Here is a 14,131-nt window from a genome sequence, read left to right as displayed (position 1 = left end):
GCACTTTTTGTACCACTGTCTCCCTAAGATGATTCGCTGATGTTCGCTGGATAAAAGCGTCTGCCAAATGAATAAATGTAAATGTAAATGTATGTAAATTGTCTTTTTTGCAATTTTTCTAACCAAACACTAATGACGTTAAGCATCATGAATTTCATGAAATTACATGTAATGTTTTATGTCAAGTTTCATGCAGTGGACTCTTGGACTTTTCTCCGCAAAACGGAGCCTAACTCCCAAACTCAACATCTTTTGGGCAACAGCCCAATATATAATATATATATATATATATATATATATACACACACACACACACACTCACACAGTACTGTGTACTGCCAAAGTTTTATGTACTTGTAAAAAACTTTCAAAGTGAGGATTTCTTAAAACTGCTGTTTGTGAAACTCCCTAGCTCAGCAGTTACAGAACAACTCAAACCAGCCCATCTGGCACCACCAATCATGCCACAGTTAAAATCACTGAGCTCACATATGTTCCTCATTCTGATGGTTGATGTGAACATTAAATGAAGCTCCTGACCCGTATCTGCATGATATTATGCACTGCTGCCACACGATTGGCTGATTAGATAATTGCATGGATGATTGTTGGTGTCAGATGGGCTGGTTTGAGTATTTCTGTAACGGCTGATCTCCTGGAATTTTTCTCTAGAATTTACTCAGAATGATGCCAAAAACAAAAAACATCCAGTGAGCAGCAGTTATGTGGACAGAAATGCCTTGTTGATGAGAGAGGTCAACAGAGAATGGCCAGACTGGTTCAAACTGACAGTGAATTCAACAGTAATTCAGATAACTGCTCTGTACAATTGTGGTGAGAATATCATTTAAGAATGCTATTCTGAGATACGGGACTGCTTGAGGGTGACCTACACCTTATTAGGCAGGTGGTTTTAATGTTGTGGCTGATCAAAGTATATATATATATACAGTATATTCATCAATTAACTATATTCTTCAGTTAACTTCATATTAAGTGAGGTAAACATAAAAACACCCTAAACATTTTAAACAGCACCAACACTCCTAGGATCACTTGCACAGTTTTTCAAGGTTGTTGGCATAAAGGTTGTTCCAAACATCTTGGAAAACTTGCCACAGTTCTTAATTGCGTCTGTCTCATTTTTTAATCCTAGTCTGGGCTCTGTGGGGACCATACCACCTATTGCAGAACTGCTTGTTCTACTTCTATTCTATTTACAAAAATAATGTTTGGCAATCTATATTTCCTATTGACACACTAAAGCAGATGTAAAATAAACACCTGAAGACAAATGTTTTTGTGAAACATTATATAATGTAAATATAAACTCAAATAAATTTGTAAAGTATGTATATACTTTTGTTTTCTAAGTAGTTGCTTTTAAGCATAACTACTTTTACATTCTGCTCATGAACTTGTTGCTGCATCTTTCTATATTATTTTACACAGAACAGCTGGGACAACTGAGATGTCATACTTGTATGTCTGTGTTCATATTTATTTAGCTTTACAGTGTGAGGAAATACAATCAGTTGTTTACTGTAACAAAAATAATCATGATTAAATTAATGTGAAATAGATGAATAAAACAACTTTGTAATTGAGATTCTCAATTGAGTAAAACCACACCTTTAAATTACACCTTAAATATTTCACTTTATACTTCTCTTAACACTCACACCACACTTTACTGAAAGCATTCAATCATGTTTATGGGCCAAGACAGAAAGGAGATTAAGGGGAAGAGACAGAGATAGATGAAGAGAGTGAGAGAAAACTGCCCAGCGGCATGTATGTGCAAATTGTAGATGTCAGCTCAAAGGTGAATGCATACTGTGCCACTGTACAGCAGTCTGAGAGCTTCCTAAATGTAACGTTTACTAATCAGAAACATATTACTATATTACAGAAAGAAAGTCCTTTATCTCCCATCAGGATGATTGTGGTGCATCTCTGGTGTGTACGTTAAAAGGACAATCATTACCCAAATGTGTAGTAGTGCCTGGAAAGAACAACAAACATTAAAAAGTAAATGTTAAAAAAAATAAACAAGAATATCATATTTTTCACTTGAAGTTTGATTGATTAATTTGAACTTTCAAACGTTCCTTGATGTGCTGTGAAACTCACCATATAAATAATAATGAAGACCCTGGCCATGGGGTAACGTCTGAGAAAGATTCCTAGACGTATACTAGAGGGGAAAAGAAAACAGCAAAACTTTTTAATAATATTTCCTGTTAAGACACTGTCCAAGACATTTAGTTTAAAAAAAGGTTTAAAGGCACTCGTTACCTGAAACGGTCAATGGTGCTGGCAGCTTTACGGACCTTCCCATACACTCCTGTTCCTGGGCCATCTGCATCACTAAACAGGATCGGTGTGTTCCTCTGCCTAGTGCCTGAACACACAAAAACATTCAAACAGAATCATGTTAGATTGTAAGTGTCTGACAACAAGTATCAAAAACTAAACTACATCTCTAAACAAAAATCTGTCTAATTGCCTGACCTTCATTACAATTATCGTTATTCCATTACCTGAATCAAACAGGTAGTATCAGATTCAGCACAGAATAAAATGCGTAGTTTCTCATGCTCCGGTAGTCAGATAAAAACTTTGCTAGTATAATGGTTAAAGAAACTCTATTCCCAGGTCTTGTCACCAATAGTTTGGGTTGAATAAAATTCCAATCCTCATGGAGTGTCCCATGTAGTGCACCTACCAGGTCCTTCCATGGCAGCTATGTTGATATGTGAGCCACTGTTCTGACCACCCTGTAGGCTCTTCAGTTGCTGTTCCAGCCTCTCAAGCTGAAAGACCAGTGAGTTCTTCTCAGTGCCCAAGGCCTCTAACATGGTCTGCTTCTGAATCAGGGTCTCTGTCAGTTGGTGCAAACGGCCCTCCAGCTCCGCCTGACTGCTGTTGCTTAGAGCCTTATTGGTCAGCTAGCAGGGGTGAGTGCGGAACATTTACAAATAAAATAGCATTGTAAAACTTTTATTTATAATTCTGAAACTTGGAGATAGTGCACAGAATTATTTTTTTAAAAGAACATGGTGTAAAAACCACAATTGCTATATCTTTGCAGAGATAGTTCACCCAAAAATCAAAATTCACTCATCATTTACTCACCATCATGCCATCCCAGATGTGAATGACTTTCTATCTTCTGCTGAACACAAATTATGATTTTTAGAAGAATATCTCCGCTCTGTAGATCCAGACAAGGCAAGTCAATGGTGACCAAAACTTTGAAGCTCCAAAAAGCACATAGATGCAGCATTAAAGTAATTCATGTATTCTGATGGGATCCAATCGGTTTTGGGTGAGAACAGACCAAAATATAACTAACATAACCATTTCAACTTTAAATCTTGACTTCAGCAGTCTCCTTAGTGATCATGATTTCAAGCTCGATTACACTTCTTAGAGCCATCTATCGTGCTGCAGATGCGTCAAGCGCTAGGAAGTGTAATCAAGCTTGAAATCATGATCGTGCTAGGGGCCTGGGTAGCTCAGCAAGTAAAGACACTGAGTACCACCCCTAGAGTCATGAGTTTGAATCCAGGGTGTGCTGAGTGACTCCAGCCAGGTCTCCTAAGCAACCAAATTGGCCTGGTTACTAGGGAGGGTAGAGTCACATGGGGTAACCTCCTCGTGGTCGCTATAATGTGGTTCGCTCTGTGGGGTGCATGGTTAGTTGTGCATGCATGCCACAGAAAATAGCGTGAAGCCTCCACATGCGCTATGTCTCCGTGGTAACGCGCTTAACAAGCCACGTAATAAGATGCGCGGGTTGACGGTCTCATGCCACAGAGGACTTAGAATGCATTGGGAATTGGGCATTCCAAATTGGGGAGAAAAAATAAATCATGATCGTGCTAAGAGACTGAAATGGAAAAATGTACAGTGAAAAATTAGGTATATTGAGTCTGCTCTCACCCAAAAACAATTGGGTCATTAAAATTAATTAAAATTAATCCCCGATGGGGATTAAAACACCGGAGTCATTTGAATTACTTTTATGCTGCCTTTATGTGCTTTTTGAAGTTTCAAAGTTTTGGTCACTATTCAATTGCATTGTACGGACCTTCAGAGCTGAAATTTTCTTCTAAAAATATTTGTTTGTGTTCTGCAGAAGAAAGAAAGATACTCATCTGGGATGGCATGAGGGTGAGTAAATGATAAGATAATTTTGTATTTCCCATAAATATGTTTGTGGTACCTGGTTTCTAAGCTTCTGGATCTCCTCCTCTCTGTCTTTAACGTGGCCCTGCAGGGTGATTTTAGTGCGATGATGCTCTTCCTCAATGTACTGAAGTTCCTGCAGTAAAAATACATTTCTTTTCACTCATTACTCAGCATCCTATTAAAAAAAAAAGAACAATATAGCCAGGGTTCCCAACCTTTTTACCAATGAATTGCCATGACTGCTCCAAGCATTTATGATTACTAGCTAAGCTTTTTTTTTAGAAGTGGCACTCACATGAGTAATTTCCAGCTGATAGTGAGCATACATAGATAAATTCATATTGACCAAAAAATGTGATGACATTTCAAGGAGTGGACATCACAATGTTTTAATTCCCAGATATTTTCAGGTTTCTATGACTGTGTGCACAGCAAAATTCCCCTCCAAAAAATCTGGATGTCACCACATCCGGCAAAGCTGTCTTCTCTCTCACTCACATACCTGTTTGGACCTCTCCAGCTCTGCCTCCATTTCCTGTTTGGCTCTGATCTGCTGGGCATGTTGTTCCTGTACCTCTGCAACTTGTTCTCTCCAGTTCTCGGTCTCTGTGAATGCCTGAGTTTCCAGATCCTACAGGGCACAGGGGACATCTGTATGCATTGGAACTTCTTTCTTCGTGAATTTTTTTATTTGTGTGTACATCTGAAATACCTGTATGTCTGTTCGTAAGATCTGTATTTGGGCCTGTAGTTTTTGAATCTCATCTCTTTGCAACTCTTTCTCATGACGTAGCTCCTCGAGTTCAAATCCTGCCCCGGCCCCCTCTAGGACTTCCAGACCCGCGCCCTCCTTCAGACTGCTGATCAACTTCTCCTTTGACTGGAGGAATATCACACACTTGTGAACCTATATATATTTATTAGACATGGATAAAGTTTTAAGAAATTAGTAGAGAATGAGACCTGTAATATGCGTGAGGCTTTGTTTCTGTAGTCCTGTAGTTCTTGTTTGGCATACTCTGCTGCGGAGCGAGCACTTTTGACCTGCTGGTGAAGTTCATCAGCTCTCTGTTTCTCCTCTGTCATGCGACGCTCTGCACTCATTAATGTCTCTGCCAAAGTCTGGCGCTCTGCCTCTACCTTCGCCATCCGTGCTGCAAACTCACTCTAGGAGATAATGACCCATTGTTATGATTATAAGGTCCATCGTGATCTTTAGTTGATATGTCAACTATCTCTATATGGCATCAGAAGACTTGAAAAATAGCACAAAAGAAATATGGACTACTTTTATGGTATTCTTTACAGAAAGAACCTACAGAAAGAAGTTGTTACAGAACCTACAACATAAATCCTAGTTCTCTATCTGTTTGTCAGAAAAGTTGTATGTTGCTGAGCCATTAAAACAAAAAAACCTGATTGTGATTATTATGAAAAAATATTGTGATTTGAACTTGAAAAAAAGTGTTTCATTTTGACCAAAATTAAGTAATGGGCCAACATTCTCTACTGACTTGAAGGGTCACACTCAGCAAGTAAAGACGCTGACTACCACACCAGGAGTCGCAGGTAAGAATCCAGGGTGTGCTGAGTGACTCCAGCCAGGTCTCCTAAGCAACTAAATTGGCCCTGTTGCTAGGGAGGATAGAGTCACACGGGGTAACCTCCTCGTGGTCACTATAATGTGGCTCGCTCTCAGTGGGGCACATGGCAAGTTGTGTGTGGATGCCGTGGAGAATAGCGTGAAGCCTCCACATGCACTAGGTCTCTGCGGTAATGCGCTCAACAAGCCACGTTAGAAGTTGCACGGGTTGACGGTCTCAGACGCGGAGGCAACAGAGATTCGTCCTCCATCACCCCGATTGATTCACTATGCCACCACAAAGACTTAGAGCGCATTGGGAATTGGGCATTGCAAATTAGGCAGAAAATAAAAAATAAAATAAATACAAATGTAAATATATTTTTGTATAATATTAACAAGAACTACAATTATTATTATTTTATTAAACAGTATAATATTTATGAAAAATATGTCAAAAAAATTATAATACAAAAATAATAACTTATTTATCTTAAATTGCATGTCTTTATTTTGGCAGAAGCTTTTATTTTGACGGAACACTGAAAGAAGACATTTCTGTTTGTAGTAGAGTTGACAATGGCCTTTTAATGCAGAGAAAAGCTCTCAATCACTATTCCATCCACAAAAACCCTGTGATGTGAGGTTACTTTAGATTTGGATAGTAACTTTTAGCAGCCAAGCATATTTGGTATTACACAAATGTTCAATTAGTGAATCTAGAGTGTTGTAAATTTAATATGCTCAGCTCATTAGCCTCGTGAGTGTTTTGAGTATGTGTAAATACAGAAATAATGTTTATCAATCTATATTTCCTATTGACACTAAAGCAGATGTAAAATAAACACCTGAAGACAAATGTTTTTTTAAAACATCTAATGTGCTCCAAAATCTTGAACATTACTGTATATATATTGTAAATATAAACTCACATAAATGTGTAAAGTATGTATATACTTTTGTTACAATACAGCCAGCAGCCATATCACCCTGTAGCTCAAGACCGGTAGCCCACTGAAGCTAAGCAGGGTTGAGCAGGACCAGTAGCTGGATGGAAGACCTCCTGAGGAAAAGCTAAGGTTGCTGCTGGAAGAGGAATTAAAGTGGCCAGCAGGAGGTACTAACCCTATAGTTTGTGTGTCCAAATGGCCCAGCATCATAATGATGAGGACACTATACTGCAAAAAAGCATTGTACTTCAGATGAGATGTTAAACTGAGCTCCTGAATCTCTGTGGTCATTAAAATCCCAGCCCATTGATCCTTCTCAATTATGGCCTCCTAATAATCCCCATCCATTAATTGGCTCTATAACTCTGGTCTCTCCTCTCCACCTATAGCTGGTGAGTGTACTGGCACACTGGTGGTTGTTAACAAGTGTACCCTGTTCACTGTGTAAGGTGCTTTGAGTGTAGTGTCAGAAAAAGAGCTATATAAATGTAACATTCATTCATAAACAGAGAACAGCGCTCTGCACATACAGTATGCGAGCAGCGTGAGATTCTTTAATTAAATCACAGCCTTAGCAGTTTGATAATTGCACTACACCGATCAGCCACAACATTTAAACCACCTGCATAATATAGTGTAGGTCCCCCTCGTTCTGCCAAAGATAGCAAAATAGCATTCTGAGATGATATTCTTCTCACCACAATTGTACACAGCGGTTATCTGAGTTACCGTAGACTCTGTCACGTAGACCAGTCTGGCCATTCTCTGTTGACCTCTCTCATCAACAAGGCATTTCCATCCACAGAACTGGATGTTTTTTGTTTTTGGCACCATTCTGAGTGAATTCTAGAGACTGTTGTGTGTGTGTGAAAATTCCAGGAGATCAGCCGTTACAGAAATACTCAAACCAGCCCATCTGACACCAACAATCATTCATGCAATTATCTAATCAGCCAATCGTGTGGTAGCAGTGCAGTGCATAAAATCATGCAGATACGGGTCAGGAGCTTCAGTTAATGTTCACATCAACCATCAGAATTGGGAAAAATGTGATCTCCGTGATTTTAACTGTGGCATGATTGTTATAAGTCAACAGAGAATGGTCAGACTGGTTCGAACTGACAAAATCTACGGTAACTCAGATAACTGCTCTGTACAGGTTGGTGCTGTTTTGGCTGCACGAGGGGGACCTACACAATATTAGGCAGGTGGATTTAATGTTGTGGCTGATCGGTGAATGTCATATCATGATAATCTTTCAGCCCTAGTCTGTGGTGTTGTAAGTTTATGTGTAGCTTCAGTCTGGTGTGTGGGTGTGTACTAACCTGCATCTGTCTGTAGCTCTCCTGTTCTCTCTTAAGACCAGCATCTGCATCTCTCACTCGGTCCTGTAGTGTCTGTAAAGCCTGAGACTGAAGACTGCTGCCCTCACTGTGGTCATGCAGTATCCTGAAACACACAATAAATCATAGAGGCTTTTTTATTCACAAGAGAATGTATGGGAGCAAAGTTGTAGCAGTGGTTGACTGATCTAGTTTTTTTTTTAATGGCTGATACAGATACTGTGTGTCTACAGATTTTGTAACTAACACAAGGGGGATGTAACACTTCTGTTAATCAGCTAAGTGGACATCATTTATCGCCCGAAGCCATGTGACTTGTAGCATATGAAAAGTTCACAAAAACGTATATGCCATCATAATTGTACAGAGATCAACAAACCAAGTCAGTCCCCATCTAAACCATAAGTGTTTTTCTGGTTCCCCGAGTTGTCATGGAGACCCACCTGCTCCTTTCGTTCTGCGCTTCCTCAAGTGCAGCACTTCTGGCCTTCAGTAGCTGATCTGCCTCATCCAGCCGCACCTTCAGGACCGCCAGCTGACTGTCTTTAGCTGAAAGAACTTCTGTGAGATCATCGACCCGCGCACTCAGCTCTCGAACTGTGCGATCAACGCGAGACTGGTTCGAATTCCACTTGTCAGCACGAGCTCTAGTGAGGTTCACCTCTACAAGCGTGGAGAGAACACTCATTTCAAGTCTGTCTAAGCTTCTGTGCTCACTTCTAGTGTTAATCATTGTATACAAGGTCTTGAATTACAAACACAGAATTCAAGTCTACATACAGGTACACATAAACATCAGGAATCTCTCTGTCTCACCCTCCTGCATGTCTTTGGCTCTCTGGATTAGAGAGGCCATTTCTTGGTTGAGAGAAGACACTTCATTGCGCAACAGCTGATTCTCGAGACGAAGACTGGAAATGACCTGCTCTTGACCCTGCTGCTGCTGTTGCAGCTCTTGAGGTGGGATCTCCAGTGCTTCCTGGGGTTCTGCAGGTTCATCCAGTCCAGAGTTTAAACTCTCAGGAACACCAGCTGGAAAGGAGACAAGGAATGAAGAGGTTCAAAGAAGAGAGCATAAAAGAGAAGTAATTGTGTGGATTCTCTTTATCAAACAGTAATGGGTCATTCCTAATGAGGTGTGAACATGCAACTTTTAAGTTAGTAACCCAAAAAACATTTTCCCTAAATTAGTGTTATCACACTCAAATCCAATTTTAAAGAAACAAACTCAGACCACTTTAATTGGACAAAATGTGAACCAAGTGTAAAAGAACCCTGTTCTCAAATGTGGTCTCAAATGTCATTTGACCAGGTCTTAATCACTTTTCATTCACACAGTTGTTTTATGAAACCTGGGCCACTTGATTATTACATGAATTATAATATTAACTGATCTTCTTATTATTGTTCAATTATAAAGTAGGATATTATTACACAATAGTAATTCAAAATGTTAGGAATATTGATATAAGTCATAAAGATATATTATCATGCGTCTTAAATGCATCTCCTGTGTCCACTTGTGATATCATTTCGAGGGAAGGGTCTCTGATTTCATGATGACATACATCAATCCCTATGCTAGTGTGCTACTGCATGATAATAAACCAAAAGATGTCATAAAAGACAAAGAAAGCATACAAAAAAAATGTGCAGTCTTTCTCCCAGATGCCACTTAAATTAAATCTAAGCACAGACACGACATTTCGAGCAGATTTCTCCGTTATGTTAGTGGAGTAACTGTAGGGATAGTTAACCCAACTATCCCTCACCCTCATGCCATCGCAGGTGTGTATGACTTTCTTTCTTCTGCAGAACACAAAGTATGATTTTTAGACAAATATTTCCACTCTGCAGTTCCATACAATACAAGTGAATGGGTGCTAAAATTCTGCCGGAAAAAAACACAAAGACATCATAAAAGTTATCCATACGACTCCAGTGTTTCAATCCGTATCTTCAAAAGTGATATGTGTGTGGGTGAGAAACAGATCAACATTTAAGTCCTATTTTGCTAAAAGTTATTCTCCCTGCCCAGAAGGGGGTGATCTGCATGAAGAATGTGAATCAACAAAAAACACAAGAAGAAGAATATGTAAGTGGAGATTGACTGAGCAGAGAGGAGAATTTATAGTAAAAAAGGACTTAAATATTGATCCGTTTCTCACTCTCACCTATTATATTGCTTCTGCAAATATTGATTTAACCACTGGGGTCTTATGGGTTACTTTAATAGTAAATGTGTCCCAATCACCCATCCACACACCAATGGCGGCAGAGCTGCCATGCAAGGCACTAGCCTGCCATTGGGAGCAACTCGGGGTTCAGTGTCTTGCCCAAGGACACTTCGGCATGTGGAGCCGTGTGGGCCTGGATTTGAACCACCAACCCTGCGATTGGTAGCCGACCCGCTCCACCATCTGAGCCACAGCCGGCCTGTAATGCTGACTTATGTGTTTTTGGTGCTTAATTTTGGCACCTATTCACTTGCACTGTATGGACCAAAAGAGCTTCAAAGTTCTTCTGAAAATCTTCATTCGAGTTCAGCAGAAAAAAGAAGGACATACACGTCCGGGATGGCATACGAATGAGTAAATTATGAGAGAATTTTCATTTTTGGGTGAACTATTTCATTAACCTGAGCTTCAAATGTGTCGTCTTGTTATCTCTGTTTCTACATGTTGATATCAGACACACTAAAAAAGTTCTCGTGCTTATTCATCTATTCGCTTTTTTTTTTTTTTAATTTTCACCTCTGATGGTTATTTCCTTTTAAAGCCACACATAACTGGCAAAGTTGATAAACCTTATTTTAGTACAGTGCTTGGCAGATTGATTGTTGCTTTGCTGCTGTCCGGGATGCATTCAGGATGGATAAGCATTTTATACCTCAAATGCGATGTGTTCACATGTGTACTACCTCCATATGTGGTTTCTGATCACAAAATGTTTTAGATCCCATATTTAGTGCTGACCACTTGTGATCGGATCCCCTAAAAACGCATCTTATCGGGTGGAAACGTGGTCTCAGACCCCTTGAAAATAATAACAAGAAAAAACACATTGCATAAGGTACATTGTATGATGTTTCTTTTGTACCGTGGGTTTGGTCTCGAGTGGAGCCATCCTCTGTTTTAACACTGTGTGAGCTGTTGGTGAGAGAGCTAAGGCTAGAATTTCTGGACAGGCCCTGTGTGGAGGATGAGGCCGCAGTGACAGAGGGGCCCAGCTGGAGGTCACTGGCCACAAAAGTGGGGGGCACCTGGGTCTGAGTTGACCCCACTGCAGGGCCCAACACTTTAGACACAGTTTCTCTCCTGACCTCCTTTCTTTCACTCTGCGGTGGGTCTGAACTGTTCAAGAAGTCAAAGAGCAAATCATCGTTCACTTCCGGCTTTATTGGCCGCACAAAGTTGGTTGATACCTTGCTGCTGGAACCCAATGGCATGGTGCTGGAGATATTAGTTGTACCAGCCAAAATGGTGGCTTTGGATTTCTTGATGTTCCCAGCAGCTGTGGAGATGAAAGCTGAAGCTTCATGGGATGAGGTGGAGAGGGAGTCTCTGTGATGCTGGTCATGGGTGGAGCTGTAAGCTGCAGAGTTGTACCGGATTGAATCTGTGGTGTCAGGGCTGTTGTAGAGCAGCGAGGACTTCTGAGCTGAATGTTTTGTCAAAGCAGTGGCAGCACCCTGGTCCACTTTATTCAGCAAGACCTCTGCTTTTCCAGCTAGATCAACAATCCAAGACATCCTGATATCCTCTGGAATAACATAAACATGCAAAGATTTCAAAGCAATGACACTACAATCAAAAATGTGTCTGTAATGCTTAACATGACTAATTTGTCACCCTAGTTACCAGTGTTGCTGAATTGTGCAGCATGAACGGATGCTAGTTTTTAAACAATTACACAAATGATTTCTCTATGTGAAAAAAATATCATTTTTGAATGCCAGAGACAAATCTAACACGAAGCTTTGACGAGTCAGATGTGTAATGATGGGGAAATGTCTGAATGTTTGTTTAACTTCTTCTAAGCAAAAATGAGCTTGCATCACCACCTATCCCTTTAATGCATATTCTGGATCCATCCACAGAGCGTTTAAAATATTCGTTCTCATATAAATCAATGCTAATGGACTCTAGAACAAAAACTAATTTTATTTTATTACACGGTCTATCAATTATATAAATCATGACATAATCTTTCATGGTTTTTCTTATTTATATGATTTTTGCCATTTCCCTTAAGCTCTTATAATTCCTTACTGAAAAAGATTCGTTCACATTTCGCATTGCAATACACGTCCCAACACCACTTGACACGGTGTTGTCATTACATAAAACACTAAAACTCCTGTCTGCTGTCAGTTATATATAGAATAATTCTTCTAACATGATGACATTAAATTGGTCAGTTTTATGTCTTCTGGTCAATAATTGCATTTAAGGTCAGATTGTCTTAGTACCTGAAGGGGCTCCAGTCTCTCAGAAAGAGGTAACTAGATCCTGCTGCGACATTTTAAGAGAAAATTGGGCGGATGATGTCTATGGGTGAGTAGATCCGTTATCGGGGAATGTATTGATCCTGCATCTCATTCTGATCCAGTCCGACGTGGACGAGGAACTACACGAAGGACCCACAACAGTGCGTCCTGCGCGCTGCCTGATTGTAAATGTTCACTGAAAGCACCAATGCCTTGCAACTGCTTTCATGAGCCCACATCTGTATAGAAATACTCAAGTCTTTAAAATTTAGGGGTTCCCACTCCGTTTGGCCAATGAATTTTCCAAGACATTGTCAGTAAATTGTAATGATAATAAATTTACATTCACGAAGAGCAATTCTAGCGATTAAATATTGTAGAGCTTACCATAACTTCAATCACTATAGCAATTTCAATGACATTTTAAGATTTCTGTTAAGTTTCATGACTTTTTCAGGCCTGGAGATCATAGCTTTCTAATGTCATGATGTTTCCACCATGGGAACTCCAAATATAACATTTAAAAAATGTAACATGTTCCTTACTGCACTGACGTTCCCTTACGACTCAGTAGGTGCACATGACATTGCGTTTTGCTAACGCATATGGAAGTGTCCTTCCACACGACCTAGTTGAAACCTCTCTACAATAACAGCAATATTCTAATATTGGCAAGCCGTGGCCCAAATGAAGGCAGCCGCCTCACTCTACAGTAGACCCCTAGACTCTCACTCTGCCCATTACATTTTTGAAATGTTGCCTTCTGGCCGACACTACAGAGCACTGAGAACCAGAACTGTCAGGCACAGGAATGATTTTTTTCCCCTCAGGCTATCCATCTCATGAACAGTTAAAACTGACCCATTTAGAAATAATTATGTACAATTACACAGTTCAGTCTTTTTCATATTTATCCAACACATCCAGCCTCTTATGCCATTTCATTCCTCTGGAAAATAAATAAATACATTTACACTGTACATAACAGATTTGTATACTGCATTGTACATAACAGATAACAGATTTGTTTTAGATTGTGTATAATTTTTTTTTAACTTTTTAAAAAATTATTATCTATGTCTTGCTGCTGTTTTTGTATTGTTTTTTATTGTTGTGCACTGGAAGCTCCTGTCACCAAGACAAAATCCTTGTATGTGTAAACATAATTGGCAATAAAGCTGATTCTGATTCTCAGCACAAGCCCTGCACCAACTGGAAAACCATCACACAGCAGAAGCTCTCCTGACACACAATACTATTCCCCTCTTCCCCACTGCTGTTTGTCAGGAAAGGAATTTTGTTGTTCAAAATGTTGTATTCTGTGTCTCACATTAATCACATGCAATAAAATTTGCACATTATGCACAACTACTTTCCGATGATAAGCGGCACCTTATATCATGTATGAACATATAAAGATTGCAAAAAGAGTACAGCACTCGCACGAGACGCTCACACTTTTTCCAATAAAAGGGCTTTCCAAATTCCCACTTCAAAGCCCACATATTTTGCACAACCACTTCCCAATGGTGAGCGGCGCATTGAATCTTATAACGAATTAAAAAGATTG

At 39.7% G+C, this 14,131-nt stretch overlaps 1 protein-coding gene across 1 annotated transcript; it reads right to left on the bottom strand.

Moving 5' to 3' along the window:
• Positions 1-1,415: 1,415 nt before the first annotated feature.
• On the bottom strand, positions 1,416-12,696 carry LOC127618272 (golgin subfamily A member 5-like). Its single transcript, XM_052090646.1, has 13 exons — positions 12,544-12,696; positions 11,172-11,834; positions 8,889-9,104; positions 8,516-8,735; positions 8,055-8,178; positions 5,161-5,364; positions 4,910-5,077; positions 4,700-4,828; positions 4,232-4,330; positions 2,729-2,951; positions 2,299-2,404; positions 2,134-2,197; positions 1,416-2,005 (listed from the first exon to the last, which is right to left on the bottom strand). Exons 2-13 carry the CDS (start codon positions 11,821-11,823, stop codon positions 1,925-1,927), a joined length of 2,286 nt encoding a protein of 761 aa, XP_051946606.1. The 5' UTR covers positions 11,824-11,834; positions 12,544-12,696; the 3' UTR covers positions 1,416-1,924.
• Positions 12,697-14,131: the final 1,435 nt, after the last annotated feature.

Source organism: Xyrauchen texanus, chromosome 24, assembly GCF_025860055.1.
Source record: "Xyrauchen texanus isolate HMW12.3.18 chromosome 24, RBS_HiC_50CHRs, whole genome shotgun sequence".
NCBI lineage: Eukaryota > Metazoa > Chordata > Actinopteri > Cypriniformes > Catostomidae > Xyrauchen > Xyrauchen texanus.
The sequence above is the reverse complement of the archived record's forward strand: the minus strand, read 5'-3'. Positions and strand labels throughout refer to the sequence as shown.

Coding starts and splice junctions, on each gene's coding strand:
- LOC127618272 (XM_052090646.1), bottom strand. CDS start 11,823: ATGTCTTGGATTGTTGATCTAGCTGGAAAAGCAGAGGTCTTGCTGAAT. Junction 2,952..4,231: donor TCCAGAAGCTTAGAAACCAG/GTACCACAAACA, acceptor CACCCCTGCTAG/CTGACCAATAAGGCTCTAAG. Junction 2,006..2,133: donor TCTTCATTATTATTTATATG/GTGAGTTTCACA, acceptor TGTTCTTTCCAG/GCACTACTACACATTTGGGT.